General features: G+C 49.5%; 1 protein-coding gene across 3 annotated transcripts in view; it reads right to left on the bottom strand.

Moving 5' to 3' along the window:
• The window catches only part of col27a1b (collagen, type XXVII, alpha 1b), a 660,800-nt gene that overhangs the window by 93,566 nt on the left and 548,554 nt on the right, over window positions 1-18,680 (bottom strand). For all 3 annotated transcript variants that reach the window (XM_048559048.2, XM_059638229.1, XM_048559047.2), the window contains exons 38-39: window positions 3,361-3,414; window positions 269-376 (exon numbers count right to left, since the gene is read on the bottom strand). In XM_048559048.2, the coding sequence (XP_048415005.2) occupies window positions 269-376; window positions 3,361-3,414 (162 nt within the window). The remainder of the gene's footprint in view (window positions 1-268; window positions 377-3,360; window positions 3,415-18,680) is intronic.

Raw genomic sequence — 18,680 nt, 5'->3', positions numbered from 1 at the left:
GCAGTTTACCCCACGGCCACCAGTCTCCACACTCCGCAGCCCTCTGTCTCTTTAGCTGAACGACAGATCCCTGACTATAACGGACCTCTTGTATAGTGGCCAAGTGTGACGAAATGTTCTCCATCTCTAACCATGGCGAGAACATGCAGAGCCTGTCAATGTGTTCACAAATTGAGAGACACGTTTACATCCTTTCGTACATTGACAGGAAGGGGGAGACATGGTGGGAGGTGGTTTAATTCAGCGAGACAGGTTACAAAGTGCATACCAGAGATCCTCGTGTCCCTCGAGATCCCTTCGGCCCCTGGGTCCCCTCAGGTCCTTGATCTCCTGGGGGTCCAGTCTCTCCTAGATGTCCCAGATGGCCTTTACCACCCTATGAGGCACAACAGACAAAAGTATTTTGTCACAGATAAGCACATCACAACTCCAACACGCGGCAACTGGGCAATTCAAGGAATCAAATGTCTTGAGAACGTGCTGAATAATTTGGCTTCTGCGGGAGAGAAGCTATTGGAGTCTTCCCCAGTTTGAGGGGCAGCCATTCTCGGCGTCTGGGTGCTGAAGGGGGTCCTGTGAGGGATTGTGGGTAACGTTCTGAGGGATCCAGGCTCGGTTTCAGAGGGAGATGGCAACTCTCCGAATGACCAAGCTGACAGCAAAACCAAAACTTCCATTTGCAGCGAATTTAGAGAAAGCAGCCGCAGACCACAGCTGACTCAAATCGACCTCTTATCATTCAGCTGATCTGTAAACAATGCGTGAATTTGGACAGAAATAACATCCATCTGAGGCAGAACAAGATTGCGTAGACTGAGAGTGATGTAAAAATGAAGCTTTCTTTTCACTCAGCGAGAGGACAACGGGTCGGTTAGCTCAGTTGGCTGGATTGCTGCTTTACAAGCCAAAAGCATGGGTTCAGTTCCTGTACTGGCTGAGGTCACCCTCAAGAGCTCTCCTTCTGAGCCTGGCCTGAGGTTCTGGTGACAGTCCAGTTAAAATCAGTTATCTGTCTCTCTAATGAGAGCGCAGCACTTTCAGATGACAGCAATTTTACGTGTAGTTGGGATCCAGAATGCGCTGCCTGGAAATGTGATGTAGGCAGGGTGAGTTGAGGCACTCAGGAGGGGTTTGGATGGTTATTTGGAGAGGGACGGTGTGCAGATATACATGGAGATTGGCACGAGGTGATAAAACTGGCACAGGCTTGATGGGCCAAATGGCTTCCAAATGCACTGCAATGATTCTGTGGAGAACGGCTTGCTGTGTGTGAGGTGGGGGGTAGTTACCAGGAACTGAATAGTTTTCCACGTTGTCTCTGGATCCTGTCCAAGGTCATAGAGGAAATTACACATCCTTAACATCTCACATGTAAGTATTATTAATGGTTACAATGACTCTAGTGCCTATAAACTTCACATTGTTTTGAAATGCAATATAGCTTTTCAACAAGCATTCATGGATTCTCAAAGATTATGTTTTGCAATAGTTTGCCACTCTTATGTTAGCAGATTGTGTATCAGTTCAGTATTCTTAACTGGATTTAACGCTTGCATGTTAGAATAGGTCACTATTCTAGATGACACAACAAGGAAGTGCACCAGCCTCTGATTCAAAGGTGGATGAAGACAACGTTAGATAATAAACGGCGAAGGGATGATGGGCTGAGGGAGTGACATAGTGGCTCAGTGGATAGCACTACTAGCCCAGAGCACCAGGCACCCGGGTTCGATTCCACCCTCGGGCGACTGTCTGTGTGGAGTCTGCACATTCTCCCCGTGTCTGTGTGGGTTTCCCCTAGTTGCTCCAGTTTCCTCCCACAGTCCAAAAATGTGCAGGTTAGGGCGGACTGGCTGTGCTAAATTGTCCCACAGTGGTCAGAGGTGTGCAGGCTAGATGGGTTAGCTATGGGAAATGCAGGGTTACAGGGATAGTTTAGGGGTGTGGGTCTGTGTAGATTCAATAGGCTGAATGGCCTGTTTCCACACTGTAGGGATTCTATGAGCCATTGATGAGTCTCGGACCAGAGGGCAGAGTCTCGGAAGAAAGGGACACCAGTTTAAGGCTGAGATGAAGCAGGAATTTCTTCTCTCAAGGCATTGTGGGTCTTTGGAACTTCTTGCTCTGGAGAGCTGTTGGGGCAGAGTCCTCGTGTATATGTACAGCTGAGACTGACAGACTCTTGAGCAGTCAGGGAATCAAGGGTTACGGGGAAAAGCACAGGGAAGGAACACGAGGAAGGTCGGGTCACTCATGATCCTATTGAAAGACGGAACAGGCTTGAGGGGCCGAACAGCCTCCACCTGTTCCTATCTCATATGGCCTCATTATGGTCTTGTACACCCACCGTGAGCGAGGTCTATAACTGTCGGGTTATCTTGCATTAGGACTGAGATTTTGGGATCGAAAGTTTGATGTAAATAACTGTGTAAAAACTGACTCTATGTCTTTGGCTTAAAAAACCCGAACTTTTAATATACTTTGTGTAAAGGTTACACACACCTTTCAGGGATCAAAGCTCAAAAATGTCAGAACCCAAGTGCAATCCTGGAGATGTTACTGATTCAATTTCATTGTAAATGTATATATATTTGTAAAGATGTGAATGTTCAATCATGCATAAATGTTATTGCCTTGGTGAGTGAAAAAAAATGCATTTCTTCAAAGCATGTCCGCTGCACACATCAGGACGATTTGCAAGAATACCAGTAGAATGGGGCACCAACATTGTAGACTGTATGGGAAGTGAGAGCTGATTGGTTGAAAAGGCATCTCTGATTGGTCAAGACGGTGCCACTGAGGATCTGCCGAACGGAGTGCACTTTCCAAACAATCAGCGCTCTCATTGCATACAGTCGAAACTGTTGTTCCTCCTTTATACTGGTATTCTTGCAAAATGTTGTGGTTAGTGCAACACAAAAAGCTTCAAAAACAAAATGTGTGCTCCTGAGATGCTGCTGGGCCTGCTGTGTGCGTCCAGCCTCACATTTTATTATCTTGGATTCTCCAGCATCTGCAGTTCCCATTATCACTAACAAAATGTACAGTTTTGTTCAGCAATACTCAAGCTCTTATACCAAATGCCTAAATGTAAATATTAAATGATAATTGAACTAATAAATGTAACGTAATTTACTGTGAGTTTTTGGGTGGCCCTTTTTTTAAATTTCGCTTTGTTGCAAAGGTCTCTTTAGGACTTTACTCTGGTTCCAGTTGAGCACAAACATTAACCCCTGAGAAACGCCACCTCTGTAGGCTTTTAAAGGCTTTTGCCTTTAAAAACTGGTCCTGAAAGTTAGACCTTAATGCGAGATGTAGCTTTTTATGATTTAATTAAAAATAAATGCAGGCATGACTAACCTTCCTGCCAGGCTTTCCTCTCTCTCCAGGTTTCCCTGGTTTTCCTTCAGGTCCCTGGATGGGAAGTAACAAAGACAGATGAAAAATGTTCTGTACAGCTTGTAGAACAATCACAGATGGAGCTGGCAATCTGTGGCGATGTTGGTTTCAGCACTCCATTTAATAGATGGCTTACGGGATGATAATTCTCAAGGTCCCTTTGTCCCCTCAATCACTCCCTTGCTTGAATCAGTGTGGAAGCAGGCCATTCAGCCCACTGAATCCACACTGACCCTCTGAAGAGCATCCCACCCAGACTCACCCTATCCCCATAAACCTGCATTTCCCAAGTCTATCTCACTTAGCCTACTCATTCCAGGAAACTATGGGTGCAATTTAGCACGGCCAATCCACACTAACCTGCACATCTTTGGACTGTGGGAGGAAGCCGGAGCACCCGGAGGAAACCCACGCAGACACAGGGAGAATGTGCAAACTCCACACAGTCACCCGAGGCTGGAATCGAACCCAAGTCCTTGACGCTGTGAGGCTGCAGTGCTAACCACTGTGTGACCTTAATGCACCTCTGTAATGAATGATATTTTCTCCAATACTTTGGTGAAATTCAACTTGGCTGAAATCAGGGAGTTCCAGAATGAGATAGAGGAATCCAAATCTGATTTTTATTCTCTGAGCATGTCTGCCTTCAGCTGCCTGGGCCCTCAGATCTGGATTCACCCCCCCACTGATATCTCTATCTCTCTAACTGCCCTTCTTCCTTTAAGACACTCCACAAAGCCTAGCTCTTGCATGAAGCTGGAATTGGGAGGAAAATGTAAACCCGCTGGAGGTTAGCAGGATGAGAAGTGTCCTTACTGACCTCATTGCGATCCAGAAGGAGACCTGGCAGTGTGGGTGCTGACAGGATGTTTGGGGTGGGGGGTGGTGTGAACCTAGAACCAGGGACACATCTATCAGCCAGAATTTTGCCCACTCTCTCAATCTACATCCATCTCTTGATTCCTGCCTCTTCATAATATACTTTCTGACCTGCTTTTAGGTCATCCACAGATTTGGCTGCCAAAACGCTGAACCCCTCATCTACATCATTGACATAAATTGTAAAATGCTGAGCACAGACCCCTGCAGGACTCCACTGGTCACATCCTGCCAATCAGACCCAGATCCATTGACAGATAGTCTCTGTTTTCTGTCAGGCAGCCAATCCTCTTTCCACACTGAGATCAAAAAATGCTGGAAATCACAGCGGGTGAAGCAGCATCCACGGACAGAGGGAGAGCTAGTGTTTTGAGTCTTGATGACTCTTTATCAGAGCTGAGGTGAAGTGTGGATGGAGCAGTGTTGATGCAGTAGTTGGTGGGGGGTGGAGGGGGATCTGGAGTGCCGGGGGAAAAAGGATGCTGATAATTCAGATTAAGCAATCAGAATGTGAGAATGGCAGAACAACGGTGAATCTAACTGCCAAACTGGAAAGAACAGTCAGTCCCACTGGAGTTGAGGCAGGGGAGAGAAAACATGGCTACAGATGAAGGATGGAAACACAAAATCTGAGGGTGCTGAACTCAATATTAAGACTATCCACGTTACTATTTTACCTCCTTCGAAACCACAAACTCTGATTTTCTGCAATAACTTTTTTTACATTGGTCTCTTGTCTAAAAATCCAAGTACAGTATATCTCCCCTTTATTCACAGCCCATCTTATGCTGATAAATTAGTCAAATTCACAATACCATTCTGAAACTTCCTGATTTCCTTGATGCTTGGAAAAGGCATAAGCTCAATTTCTGTCCCAATGCTTTTTAAAAACTCATTCACAGGACGACAGTGTCACTGGTCATCATTACACTCTTAACTACAGATTTTTTATTGAATTCAAATTCCAACATCTGCCTCAAACCATTAGCTGGGGGTCTCTGGATTAATTGGCTAGCAACAATACCACAGCGTTGCCTCCCTGTGGGCTCTGTGCACGTGTGTGTGTCTATCTGTGTGTGTGAGACAGAATGTGTGTGTGTGTGTGAGAGAGTGTGTCTGTGTGTGTGTGTGAATGTGTGCATGTGAGAGAGTGTGTTTGTGCATGTCAGTGTGCGTGTGAGAGTGTGTGCATGTGTGTGAGTCTGTGTGTGAATGAGTGTGTGTCTGTGTGAGACTGTGTGTGTGAGAGGAGTGTGTGTGTGTGTGTGTGTGTGTGTGAGAGTGTGTGTGTGTATTAGAGAAAGAGTGCATGAGAATGTCTGTGTGTGTGTGCGTGCGCATGCGTGTGTGTGGGTGTGTGTGCAGGTGTGTGTGGGTGCGTGCATGTTTGTGTCTGTGTGCGTGTGTGTGGGTGTTTGTCACATGTGTATACACATCTAATTGTGAGTGTGTGCATGTGTGTGTTGTACATGTACGTGTGTGGGTGTTGTGTTGCATGTACATGTGCATGTACGCAACATGCAGGTAGCATTCTCTAAGTATCAGGCAAAGATTAATCATCTTCAGAAGAAAAATCAAATTGGATTTGAAATATTGATTCTGCTTCTCTCTCCAGATGCTACCAGACCTGCTGAGGAGGTATATTCTGATTACCTGAAACACACATGTTTGCAGAGAGATCACAGCAAAATGTATCGCGTTCAAAGCATGAGGCGTCATGTAAAGCATCCCATTGGGACGTTTCTTCCATCCACTGGAAACAAAACTCTTCCCTCTGAGTGAAAATAAGTCAACCTTATGGAGATGCCCTCTCATTCTCCCTTGATCCCACATTTCTCAAATGAACGAAGAATTTTGTCCCTGTCTTCAGGAACTGAAAGATCTGGGTGTTAGGGTCCATTGTTCCCTGAAGGTGGCAACGCAGGTCAATAGAGTGGTCAAGAAGGCATATGGCATGCTTTCCTTCATCAGATGGGGTATTGAGTACATGAGTTGGCAGGTCATGTTGCAGTTGTGTAAGACTTTGGTTCGGCCACATTTGGAGTACTGTGTACAGTTCTAGTTGCCACATTACCAAAAGGATGTGGATGCTTTGGAGAGGGTGCAGAGGAGGTTCACTAGGATGCTGCCTGGTATGGAGGGTGCTAGCTATGAAGAGAGGTTGTGTAGATTAGGATTATTTTCATTAGAAAGACGGAGATTGAGGGGGGACCTGATTGAGGTCTACAAAATCATGAGGGATATAGATAAGGTGGATTGGGGAAACCAAGCGGAGGCTTGGGGACCACTTTGCAGAACACCTCCGCTCGGTTCGCAATAAACAACTGCACCTCCCAGTCATAAACTATTTCCACTCCCCCTCCCATTCCTTAGACGACATGTCCATCATGGGCCTCCTGCAGTGCCACAATGATGCCACCTGAAGGTTGCAGGAACAGAAACTCATATTCCGCTTGGGAACCCTGCAGCCGAATGGTATCAATGTGGACTTCACCAGCTTCAAAATCTCCCCTTCCCCCACTGCTTCCCAAAACCAGCCCAGTTCGTCCCCTCCCCCCACTGCACCACACAACCAGCCCAGCTCTTCCCCTCCACCTACTGCATCCCAAAACCAGTCCAACCTGTCTCTGCCTCCCTAACCTGTTCTTCCTCTCACCCATCCCTTCCTCCCAACCCAAGCCGCACCTCCATCTCCTACCTACTAACCTCATCCCACCTCCTTGACCTGTCCGTCTTCCCTGGACTGACCTATCCCCTCCCTACCTCCCCACCTACACTCTTCTCTCCACCTATCTTCTTTTCTCTCCATCTTTGGTCCGCCTCCCCCTCTGTCCCTATTTATTCCAGAACCCTCTCCCCATTCCCCTCTCTGATGAAGGGTCTAGGCCTGAAACGTCAGCTTTTGTGCTCCTGAGATGCTGCTTGGCCTGCTGTGTTCATCCAGCTTCACACTTTATTATCTTGGATTCTCCAGCATCTGCAGTTCCCATTATCAGTGACAAATTATTACCCACTTCTCTGAAAGAGCACCAGGGGCTATCCTGAGAGATGGACAAATATGGCAGATTCAGTTGAACATCTCATCTGATAGACAGCAACTCCAATAGTGGGACAGAGCTGCCCCAGAGTACCAGTCTCAGGCCTAGGGTGCCCTGGCTGGGGTAGCTCTTGAATAAATGACTGACTGACTCAGGGGATAAGATCGTTACAAACAGGCACAGACGTTACACAGTGTTAAGCTTAAAAGATTCTGTACCGTCCCTCTCCAACCGTCATAAAGTCACAGAGATGTACAGCATAGAAGCAGACCCTTCGGGCCAACTTGTCCATGCTGTCCAGAAATCCTCAATAAATCTAAACCCGTTTGCCAGCATTTGGCCCATATCCCTCAAAACCCTTCCTATTCACGTACCCATTAAATGCCTTTTGAGTATTGTGACTGATCGAGCCTCCAGCATCTTCTCTGGCAGCTCATTCCATCCAGGCACCACTGTTTGCGTGAAAACGTTGCCCCTTGGGTCCCTTTTAAATCTTTCCCCTCTCACCTTAGGCCTTTGGCCCTCTAGTTTTGCACTCTCGCACCCCAGGAAAAAGACCTTGTGTTTTCACTCTACCCGTGATCCTCATGATTTTATAAACCTCTATAAGGTCACCCCTCAGCCTCCAGTGCTCCAGGGAAAATAGCCCCAGCCTATTCAGCCTCTCCCTGTAGCTCAAACCCTCCAACCCTGGCAACATCCTTGTAAATCTTTTCTGAAACCTTTCAAGTTTCTTAACATCCCGCCTGTAGCAGGGAAACCAGAATTGCATGCAATATTCCAAACGTGGCCCAACCAGTATTCTGTACAGCCGAAACGTGGCTTCCCAGCTCCTACGCTCGATGCACTTTCCAATAAAGGCAGGAATACCAAATTCCTCCTTCACGACCCTATCTACCTGCAACTCTACTTTCAAAGAACTATGAACCTGCACTCCAAGGTCTCCCCAGGACCTTTTCATGAAGTCTGATTCGCGTTTCCAATACCTCATCTCAATTATACACTATCTGCCACTCCTCGGCCTATTGGCCCATCTGATCAACATCCCATTATTCCATGAGATAACCTTCTTCGCTGATAACTAGCCTTTTCATTCCCGAGTTCCTGAGTGCACAGTGATAGGTCGTGACAATACTGCCTTGCTGCAGGAAGCTTTCCTTAAAGTATTTGGGGGGGGGGGAGAGTCACATGACAACATGAAATCCCAAGCTTTCGGAGCGCTGCCCCTATGTCAGGTGGAGTGAGGAGAGCTCCCAGGCACAGACTTTATAATCAGAGAGATCAAAAGATCATAAAAATGGTGCGAGTGGAGTGTCGACAGGCTGAACAAATAGGCCTCTGCAGATGATCAAAAGTGACAGACACTGTGAGTAAAGTGTCAACAGCCAAATAGCCAGTGAAGGGATGACCTATAATCTGATGAAATGAGGCAGAGAGATAATTACAGAAAATTAAAAATAACATGGTGCTGGAGACAAGCCAAATGACTGGAATAACCTGCTAGGTTTGAGAGTCACATGCTGAGGGTCCAACTAAAGTAACAAGTAATCTAAAACAAACTAATTAAGACAGAAGATCGGAATAATTTATCAAGGTGATGGTGTTAAAACAGGGCAGTAAGGAAGATTTTCCAGAACAATGTAGTGGGATCACATGTAGTGTGATAAGATGTGTCTTTGTCTACTTTTGCTTCATTTTGTGTCCCATAATGTCATTTAGGACTCGCCACACGCGGTGGGAGTCTGTTTTTTGGGTTTGGGCCTCTAACACAGCCCGGTACAGCCTCTTGGCTGAACAGGCTGGGACTCTTACTCACAGGAGTTGGAAGATCACCTGTTTTGAAGCTCGTGGGAGAATCGCGGGAACTCAGGGCGATCTTTCTGGGAGTGACAAAGCAGCCAGTTGGATTAGCTTGGAGACTTTGGAAAGGAACTGGAACAAGGGACTGAAGGCATCACAGTTGTGAGTGAGTAAATAGAAGTTTGACTGCTGAGAACAGTCGGAGTGGAGGAGAATTATCCAGAAGACTGTGGCATACACATGGGTGGTCCTTACAAAAGTAAATAATTTTAAATTTGATGTGTGTTTGAAGAGAACTGTTAGGAGAAGTAAGAAATAAATCTGAATGCATAGTGTGGGATTGTATGTTGCAATGTTAATTTAGCCATATTTGCTTTCATTCTTTTCCACGCAATTTTTAAATACAGTTCTTCAACAGTATGCTCCAAACTAGCAATTTCTACCACCTAGGCAGGCAGCAGCAACTGACGGGATGGGAATGCCACCCGCTCCAAGTTCCCCTCCAAGCCACTCCCCATCCTGACTTGGAAATATATCGCCGTTCCTGCACTGTCACTGGGTCAAAATCCTGGAATTCCCTCCCTAAGGGCATTGTGGGTCAACCCACAGCACCTGGCCTGCAGCGGTTCAAAAAGGCAGCTCACCCCCACATTCTCAAGGGGGTAACTAGGGACAGGTAATAAATACTGGCTCAGCCATCAGTGTCCATATGACATTCTGTTGCATGTTTCTCCTGCGTAAAAGCAAACAGTTTCAGATATTTTTAACATACTAACAGTCACTAATTGGATCGTAATGCTATACTTGGGCTTGCGCCCTTGTATCCAGTAAACACGACTTCCAAATAAAGTTTCTGAAATTTAAAAGAAGTTTTATGCTCTTTGTTCTTGGTCCTTGGGGTGGCTCAGTGGTTAACACTGCAGCCTCTCAGCGCCAGGGACCTGGGTTCCATTCCACCCTCAGGCGACTGTCTGCGTGGAGTTTGCACGTTCTCCCCCCATCTGTGTGGACTTGCTCCAATTTCCTCCCACAGCCTAAAGATGTTGAGGGTGGCAATGGCCTAGTGGTATTATTGCTGGTCTGTTACTCCAGAAACCCCAGGAAAATGTTCCAGGGACCTGGATTCAAATCCTGCCACAGCAGATGGTGGAAACTGAATTCAGTAAATACCTGGAACTAAGGTTCTAATGATGACTGTGAATCGATTGTCGATTGTTGTGGGAGGAAAAACCCCTCTGGTTCGCTAATGTCCTTTAGGGAAGGAAACTGCCATCCTTACCTGGTCTGGCCTATATGTGACTCCAGACCCACAGCATTGTGGTTGACTCTTAGCTGACCTCTGGGCAATAACTACTGCCCTCGTCAGCAAAGCCCTCATCCCATGAATGAATAAAGGGGGATAGAAAAAGTTACAGGGAATGGCCATGGGAAATGCAGGGGTGTAGCTTGTCGGGGGGAGGAGGGGTAGTGGGTTACTCTTCAGAAGGCCAGTGTGGATTCAGTGGGCCAAATAGCCTGCTTCCACACCACAGGGAATCTATGATAATAAAATTATTGTTATAAACGATAAAAACTACTGTTACACATCTCTTAATGCATTGAATTTCACGGCTGTTGGAGTTTAATACTGTACTGAGGCCCGACTTCAAACGCCACTTCTATATAACCTTTCTGCATTTCAAGCTTGTGTTCATTGCTATGTGACTCCAGGGCCTGTAAACATGATCCGTTAATCTCCAACTCACTGACTTACTGTGAGCTTTCTGTATAATTTAGGCATTACTGAGTATTTGTGGGATGCTACTTCAAAAAACACTTCCTTGTTTTAACAAACTCCTCCATTGCTTCGCCCCCCACCACCGTCACTGCCTTGGTTTTGTGACAGTACCATCGGGCTTTAATCAGCGTTAAAGGAACAAAACGAGTAGTTAAGGAAAAGATGACATCATTCTATTTCACTGGTTGTTTCGGAAACTATCAGCAAACTGAGTCAATCTGATCAAAGATTATGATCTGGCCATTCGCCAAACAGGCCCGTGAATCCGAGTTCACTTTTATAACCGTCTATATCAAACGCCATTTGTCTGTTCAACAAATTCTTTTGCTTGCAATGCAATTCCCTTATGTTTACCTATAGTATCGAAACTGTCTGGGCCCCTTAGTCTCTGCAATCTGCATCAGCTTGACAGAAGGCACATGTGTATGCTCCTCAATGCTGCAAGATCTGTCCTCTCTGGGAGCCGGCTGCACTTCAATAAATTGGCCACTGGGAGCAGCGTATTCCAACATCAACGGAGTGAGGCTGGAATTTGGCATTGCGTTTTCTGCGAACTCCAAGGCTTTAGCTTGGCAACAATGTTCTTTATTATTTATGATCTGTCACTATAACATCAGTTATGTCAATATATTTCTTTTGAAGGTTTACAAGCATCTGTAAATTGTTGCTCCAGCTCATGAAGATGTAGAGTCACAGAGATGTACAGCATGGAAACAGACATTTCAGTCCATCTCATCCATGCTGACCAGATGTCCCAAAAATATCTAGTCCCATTTGCCAGCATTTGACCCCTATCCCTCTAAACTCTTCCTATTCATGTACCCATCCAGATGCTTTCTAAATGCTGTAATTGTATCAGACTCCACCACTTCCTCTGGCAGCTCATTCCATAGATGCACCACCCTCTGTGTGAAAACATTGCCCCTTAGCTCCCTTTCAAATCTTTCCGCTCTCATCTTAAACCTGTGCCCCTCTAGGGAAACCTGGGGATAAGAGCTTGGCTATTCACCCTATCCAGGCTCTTCATGATTTTATAAACCTCTATAAGGTCACTCCTCAGCCTCCGACGGTCCAGGGAAATAGCCCCAGCCTATTCAGCCTCTCCCTGTAGCTCAAACCCTCCAACCCTGGCAACATCCTTGTAAATCTTTTCTGAACCCTTTCATGTTTCACAACATCCTTCCTGCAGCAGGGAGACTGGAGTTGCACACAGTATTCCAAATGTGGCCCTATCCAATGTCCTGTACAGCCGCAACATGACCCTCCCAACTCCCTGTACTCAATGCACTGACCAATAAAGGCAGGAATACCAAATGCTTTCTGCACTGCCCTATCTACTGTGATTCCACTTTCAAGGAACGATGAACCTGCACTCCAAGGTCTCTTTGTTCAGCAACGCTCCCCAGGACCTTATCGTTAATTGTATAAGTCCTGCCGGCATTTGCCTTTTGTTTAGCAACAGACTCAGACCAGGAGCGGTCCCGATCTCTGTAACCTCCAAGTCATAGATTGGGAATTAGAATTAGGTTTTATTGTCACAAGCTGTAAAGTACAGGGGTACAGGAGTGCAGTGAAAAGTGCACAAAGTCACCATTTCTGGCACAATCTGGGCCCCACCTCAAGACGAGTCCGTGCTCGGACTCAACTTGAGGCTGAGAGTCCGCGCTGGGCCTCACCCTGAGGCTGGGAGTCTGCACTGGGCCTCAACTTGTGGCTGGGAGTCTGCGCTGGGCCTCCCCTCAAGGCTGGAAGTTTACACTGGGCCTCACTCTGAGGCTGGGAGTCTGCGCTGGGCCTCACCTCGTGGCTGGGAATCTACGCTGAGCCTCACCCTGTGACTGGGAGTCCGTGCTGGGCCTCACTTTGTGGCTGGGAGTCTGCGCTGGGCCTCACCTTGTGGCTGGGAGTCTGTGCTGGGCCTCACCTTGTGGCTGGGAGTCTGCGCTAGGCCTCACCTCGTGGCTGGGAGTCTACGCTGAGCCTCACCCTGTGGCTGGGAGTCCGTGCTGGGCCTCAGCTCGAGGCTGGGAGTCTGCGCTGGGCCTCAGCTCGAGGCTGGGAGTCTGCGCTGGGCCTCACCTTGTGGCTGGGAGTCTGCGCTGGGCCTCACCTTGTGGCTGGGAGTCTGTGCTGGGCCTCACCTTGTGGCTGGGAGTCTGCGCTGGGCCTCAGCTCGAGGCTGGGAGTCTGCGCTGGGCCTCACCTTGTGGCTGGGAGTCTGCGCTGGGCCTCACCTTGTGGCTGGGAGTCTGTGCTGGGCCTCAGCTCGAGGCTGGGAGTCCGTGCTGGGCCTCACCTTGTGGCTGGGAGTCTGTGCTGGGCTTCACCTTGTGGCTGGGAGTCTGTGCTGGGCCTCACCTTGTGGCTGGGAGTCTGCGCTGGGCCTCACCTCGAGGCTGGGAGTCTGCGCTGGGCCTCACCTTGTGGCTGGGAGTCTGTGCTGGGCCTCACCTTGTGGCTGGGAGTCTGCGCTGGGCCTCACCTCGAGGCTGGGAGTCTGCGCTGGGCCTCACCTTGTGGCTGGGAGTCTGCGCTGGGCCTCACCTTGTGGCTGGGAGTCTGCGCTGGGCCTCACCTCGAGGCTGGGAGTCTGCGCTGGGCCTCACCTTGTGGCTGGGAGTCTGTGCTGGGCCTCACCTTGTGGCTGGGAGTCTGCGCTGGGCCTCACCTCGAGGCTGGGAGTCTGCGCTGGGCCTCACCTTGTGGCTGGGAGTCTGCGCTGGGCCTCACCTTGTGGCTGGGAGTCTGCGCTGGGCCTCACCTCGAGGCTGGGAGTCTGCGCTGGGCCTCACCTTGTGGCTGGGAGTCTGTGCTGGGCCTCACCTTGTGGCTGGGAGTCTGTGCTGGGCTTCACCTTGTGGCTGGGAGTCTGTGCTGGGCTTCACCTTGTGGCTGGGAGTCTGTGCTGGGCCTCACCTTGTGGCTGGGAGTCTGCGCTGGGCCTCACCTCGAGGCTGGGAGTCTGCGCTGGGCCTCACCTTGTGGCTGGGAGTCTGTGCTGGGCCTCACCTTGTGGCTGGGAGTCTGCGCTGGGCCTCACCTCGAGGCTGGGAGTCTGCGCTGGGCCTCACCTTGTGGCTGGGAGTCTGCGCTGGGCCTCACCTTGTGGCTGGGAGTCTGCGCTGGGCCTCACCTCGAGGCTGGGAGTCTGCGCTGGGCCTCACCTTGTGGCTGGGAGTCTGCGCTGGGCCTCACCTTGTGGCTGGGAGTCTGCGCTGGGCCTCACCTCGAGGCTGGGAGTCTGCGCTGGGCCTCACCTTGTGGCTGGGAGTCTGTGCTGGGCCTCACCTTGTGGCTGGGAGTCTGCGCTGGGCCTCACCTCGAGGCTGGGAGTCTGTGCTGGGCCTCAGCTCGAGGCTGGGAGTCCGTGCTGGGCCTCACCTTGTGGCTGGGAGTCTGTGCTGGGCTTCACCTTGTGGCTGGGAGTCTGTGCTGGGCCTCACCTTGTGGCTGGGAGTCTGCGCTGGGCCTCACCTCGAGGCTGGGAGTCTGCGCTGGGCCTCACCTTGTGGCTGGGAGTCTGTGCTGGGCCTCACCTTGTGGCTGGGAGTCTGCGCTGGGCCTCACCTCGAGGCTGGGAGTCTGCGCTGGGCCTCACCTTGTGGCTGGGAGTCTGCGCTGGGCCTCACCTTGTGGCTGGGAGTCTGCGCTGGGCCTCACCTCGAGGCTGGGAGTCTGCGCTGGGCCTCACCTTGTGGCTGGGAGTCTGTGCTGGGCCTCACCTTGTGGCTGGGAGTCTGCGCTGGGCCTCACCTCGAGGCTGGGAGTCTGCGCTGGGCCTCACCTTGTGGCTGGGAGTCTGCGCTGGGCCTCACCTTGTGGCTGGGAGTCTGCGCTGGGCCTCACCTCGAGGCTGGGAGTCTGCGCTGGGCCTCACCTTGTGGCTGGGAGTCTGTGCTGGGCCTCACCTTGTGGCTGGGAGTCTGTGCTGGGCTTCACCTTGTGGCTGGGAGTCTGTGCTGGGCTTCACCTTGTGGCTGGGAGTCTGTGCTGGGCCTCACCTTGTGGCTGGGAGTCTGCGCTGGGCCTCACCTCGAGGCTGGGAGTCTGCGCTGGGCCTCACCTTGTGGCTGGGAGTCTGTGCTGGGCCTCACCTTGTGGCTGGGAGTCTGCGCTGGGCCTCACCTCGAGGCTGGGAGTCTGCGCTGGGCCTCACCTTGTGGCTGGGAGTCTGCGCTGGGCCTCACCTTGTGGCTGGGAGTCTGCGCTGGGCCTCACCTCGAGGCTGGGAGTCTGCGCTGGGCCTCACCTTGTGGCTGGGAGTCTGCGCTGGGCCTCACCTTGTGGCTGGGAGTCTGCGCTGGGCCTCACCTCGAGGCTGGGAGTCTGCGCTGGGCCTCACCTTGTGGCTGGGAGTCTGTGCTGGGCCTCACCTTGTGGCTGGGTGTTGGCGCGGGATCAACCTTGAGGCCAGGAGTCCACTGAGTCTTTGCTACCTCAACTCGCCACCACTGATGCAGAGTGAGGAATGGAGGTAAATAGAGAGAAAATGGGAAGGAAAAAAAAGCAAAAAGTGGAAAAAGAAGAAAAGAAATGGATGGCTTCGGAGCTGACTCCACCACCATCAGTCACGGACCAGATGGAGGCCATTCGGCCTGTTCTGCTTGTGCCACCTCTCTGAATGAATGTCTCACTGAAGGCCATTTGCCCTCAAAACCCTCTACACTCTTCCCCTTCGCATTCAACATTCAAAACCACACACACTCCACTCTCGCCTGCAAGTTGCTCGGTTTTATTAACTGAGGCCATTGGAAAGCTTTAGGCCTTCCTGCTTGGAGTCGATGGTGCAGTGGTAATCCAGACGCCTTGGCTGACGTTCAGGAAGGTGAGTCCGATTCCCACTCATGTGGCAGACGGTGAAATTTGAATTCAATAAAAATCTGGAATAATACGAGACTGTGCAACCATAATCGATTGTCACAAACACCCACTTTGTTTACCGAGAGACGGAAATCTGCCATACCTGGTCTGGTTCTATATGTGACTCCAGGCCCGCAGCAAAGTGGCTGACTCCTAACTGCCCTCTGGGCAATTGGGGATTGGCAATTAAAAAAAATGCAAGTAGCATGCCTTTGAAGTCAATGCAGTAAGTGGACCAGAGGTCAAATAAATATCCTCAACAGTGGCTCAGTGGTTAGCACTGCAGCCTCACAGCTCCAAGGACCCGGGTTCGATCCTCAGCCTCGGGCGACTGTTTGTGAGGAGTTTGCACATTCTCCCCGTGTCTGTGTGGGTTCCCTCCCACAGTCCAAAGATGTGCAGGCTAGGTGGATCGGTCATGCTAAATTGCCCGTAGTGTTCAGGGGTGTGTGGGTTATAGGGGGATGGGTCTGGGCAGGATGCTCTGAGGGTCAGTGTGCACTTGTTGGGCCAAAGGGCCTTTTTCCACACTGTAGGGATTCTATGGGCTGTTCCAGGTGTGCAATTGAACTAAAAAGTTGAAAACTTCTAAAGAATTCAAATACCCGCAGGTGATTTGATGATGGGAAAAGCCATTCGGGTTGTGTAAGATATCATTGACACACAAGGAAAAATTCTAAGTTCAAAAAAACTTTGACAATACTTTCCAAACCCACAGCCTCCACCAGCAGATCCATGAGGATATCACATTTCTCGCTAAATCACACACCATCCTGATTTGGAAATGTCTCACTGTGCCTTCAGTCTAGTTGGGTCAATGTCCTGGAACTCCCTCCCTTCCTACCCACCTCCTATGAAGGAATAAAAGGAGGACAAAAGACTTTTTCATTCATCCACGGGATGAGGGCATCACTAGCTAGGCCAGCATTCACTGCCCATCCCTAATTGCCCAGAGGGTGGTTAAGATTCAATCACATTACTTTGCATCTGGAGTCACATGTAGGCCAGACCAAGTAAGGATGGCAGATTTCCTCCCCTAAAGGACATTAGTGACCCAGACGGGTTTTTACAACAATGGATTCATAGTCACTATTAGACAATTAATTCCAGATTTTTATTGGATTTAAGCTTCACCATCTGCCATGGCAGGATTTGAACCGGTGTCCCGAAAACACTATTTGGATTAACAGCCCAATGTTAACACCACTAGGCCATTGCCTCCCCATGTTATATAACAACTAGTTGCAGAATAGGCTATTTGGTTCCTTCAGTCAATCCACTTCACCGCTGATTATTTTTCTGACTTGTGTCACCCTGGGTAGTTTCTCAAACTCTACTCTCTGTAAACTGTGTGGCCCTTGTCTCCACATCTCACATGTCCCATTCCTGGCTTCTGAACTCCTCGTTTCACAATGGCTTCTGGTCCAGTGACATCTTGATTGTAAAATTTCCATCCTTGGTTTCAAATTCCTCCCTGGCATTGCTCCTCACCCAATTCCCCTAAATTTCTGCAATTTCCTCTAGCTCCACAACCAAAGAATCCCTGCAGTGCGGAATCAGGCCATTCAGCCCATCAAATCCACACTGACTCTCTAATGGGCATCCCACCCAGAGCCACGTCTCTACCCTGCTTGTGCCATGACTAATCCACATAACCTGCACATCTTTGGACTGTGGGAGGGAACTGGAGCACCCGGAGGAAACCTACACAGACCCAGGGAGAACATGCAAACTCTACATAGACTGTCACCTGAGGGTGGGATTGATCCCTAGGTCCCTGGCGCTGTGAGGTAGCAGTGCTAACCACTGAGCCACCGTGCCACCCTCTCAGACCTCCATGTTCCTCCAATTCTATCCTCTTGTGGAACGCCAAATGTTAAACCCTCTCTGCTAGTAGCCTTATCTTCACATGCCTAGGTCCTGAGCTTTGGAATTCCCTCCTTAAACTTTTCCACCAGTTGCCTTCCTTTCCCTTTTTAAGCGCTGGTCTTTCAGGGGATAGCCTGTATGGATTTGTTGAGGAAAAATCGCATTTAACTTGTTTGAGATCTTTGAAGAGATAACCAAGAGGGTTGATGAAGGGAAGACCATTGATGTGCTGTACATTTATTTCCTAAAGATAGTCAACACAGTGCTCTACATTGGGCCTGGAAGGAGAGCTAGTGCCCATGGAGTAAGAGGAGCAGTAACAATGTGGATAGACTGGCTGAGGATTAAGGAACAGAGGATAATGGTTCATACGACCATCAGACATAGCAGTGGAAGTAAGGCCATTCGGCCCATCAAGTCCACTCTGCCATTTAAATCATGGCTGATGGGCATTTCAACACCACTTCCCTGCACTCTCCCCGTAGCCCTTGATTCCTTTTGAGATCAAGAATTTGTCGATATCTGCCTTGAAGGCATCCAATATCCCGGCCTCCACTGCACTCTGCGGCAATGAATTCCACAAGCCCACCACTCTCTGGCTGAAGAAATGTCGTCTCATTCCCGTTTTAAATTTACCCCCTCTAATTTTAAGGCTGTGCCCACGGGTCCTAGTCTCCTCACCTAATGGAAACAACTTCCTAGCGTCCACCCCTTCTATACCATACATTATCTTGTAAGTTTCTATTAGATCTCCCCTCAACCTTCTAAACTCTAATGAGTACAATCCCAGGATCCTTAGCCGTTCATCATACGCTAAACCTACCTTTCCAGGGATCATCCGTGTGAATCTCCGCTGGACACGCTCCAGGGCTAGTATGTCCTTCCTGAGGTGTGGGGCCCAAAATTGGACACAGTTCGGTAAAAGTTCACGGATTGTTTTCCAGGCTGGGAGGCATGTCGTGGAATGTGGGGAGTTTTGCTTTTCTTGAAGATGAGTCATACTGGACTGTAGTGGTTAACTCTCCAAAAATCTATTTTGCACCTTCTCCAGTACCTCT

Source organism: Stegostoma tigrinum, chromosome 29, assembly GCF_030684315.1.
Source record: "Stegostoma tigrinum isolate sSteTig4 chromosome 29, sSteTig4.hap1, whole genome shotgun sequence".
NCBI classification, from domain to species: domain Eukaryota; kingdom Metazoa; phylum Chordata; class Chondrichthyes; order Orectolobiformes; family Stegostomatidae; genus Stegostoma; species Stegostoma tigrinum.
This window is presented reverse-complemented; position numbering and strand designations above follow the sequence as displayed.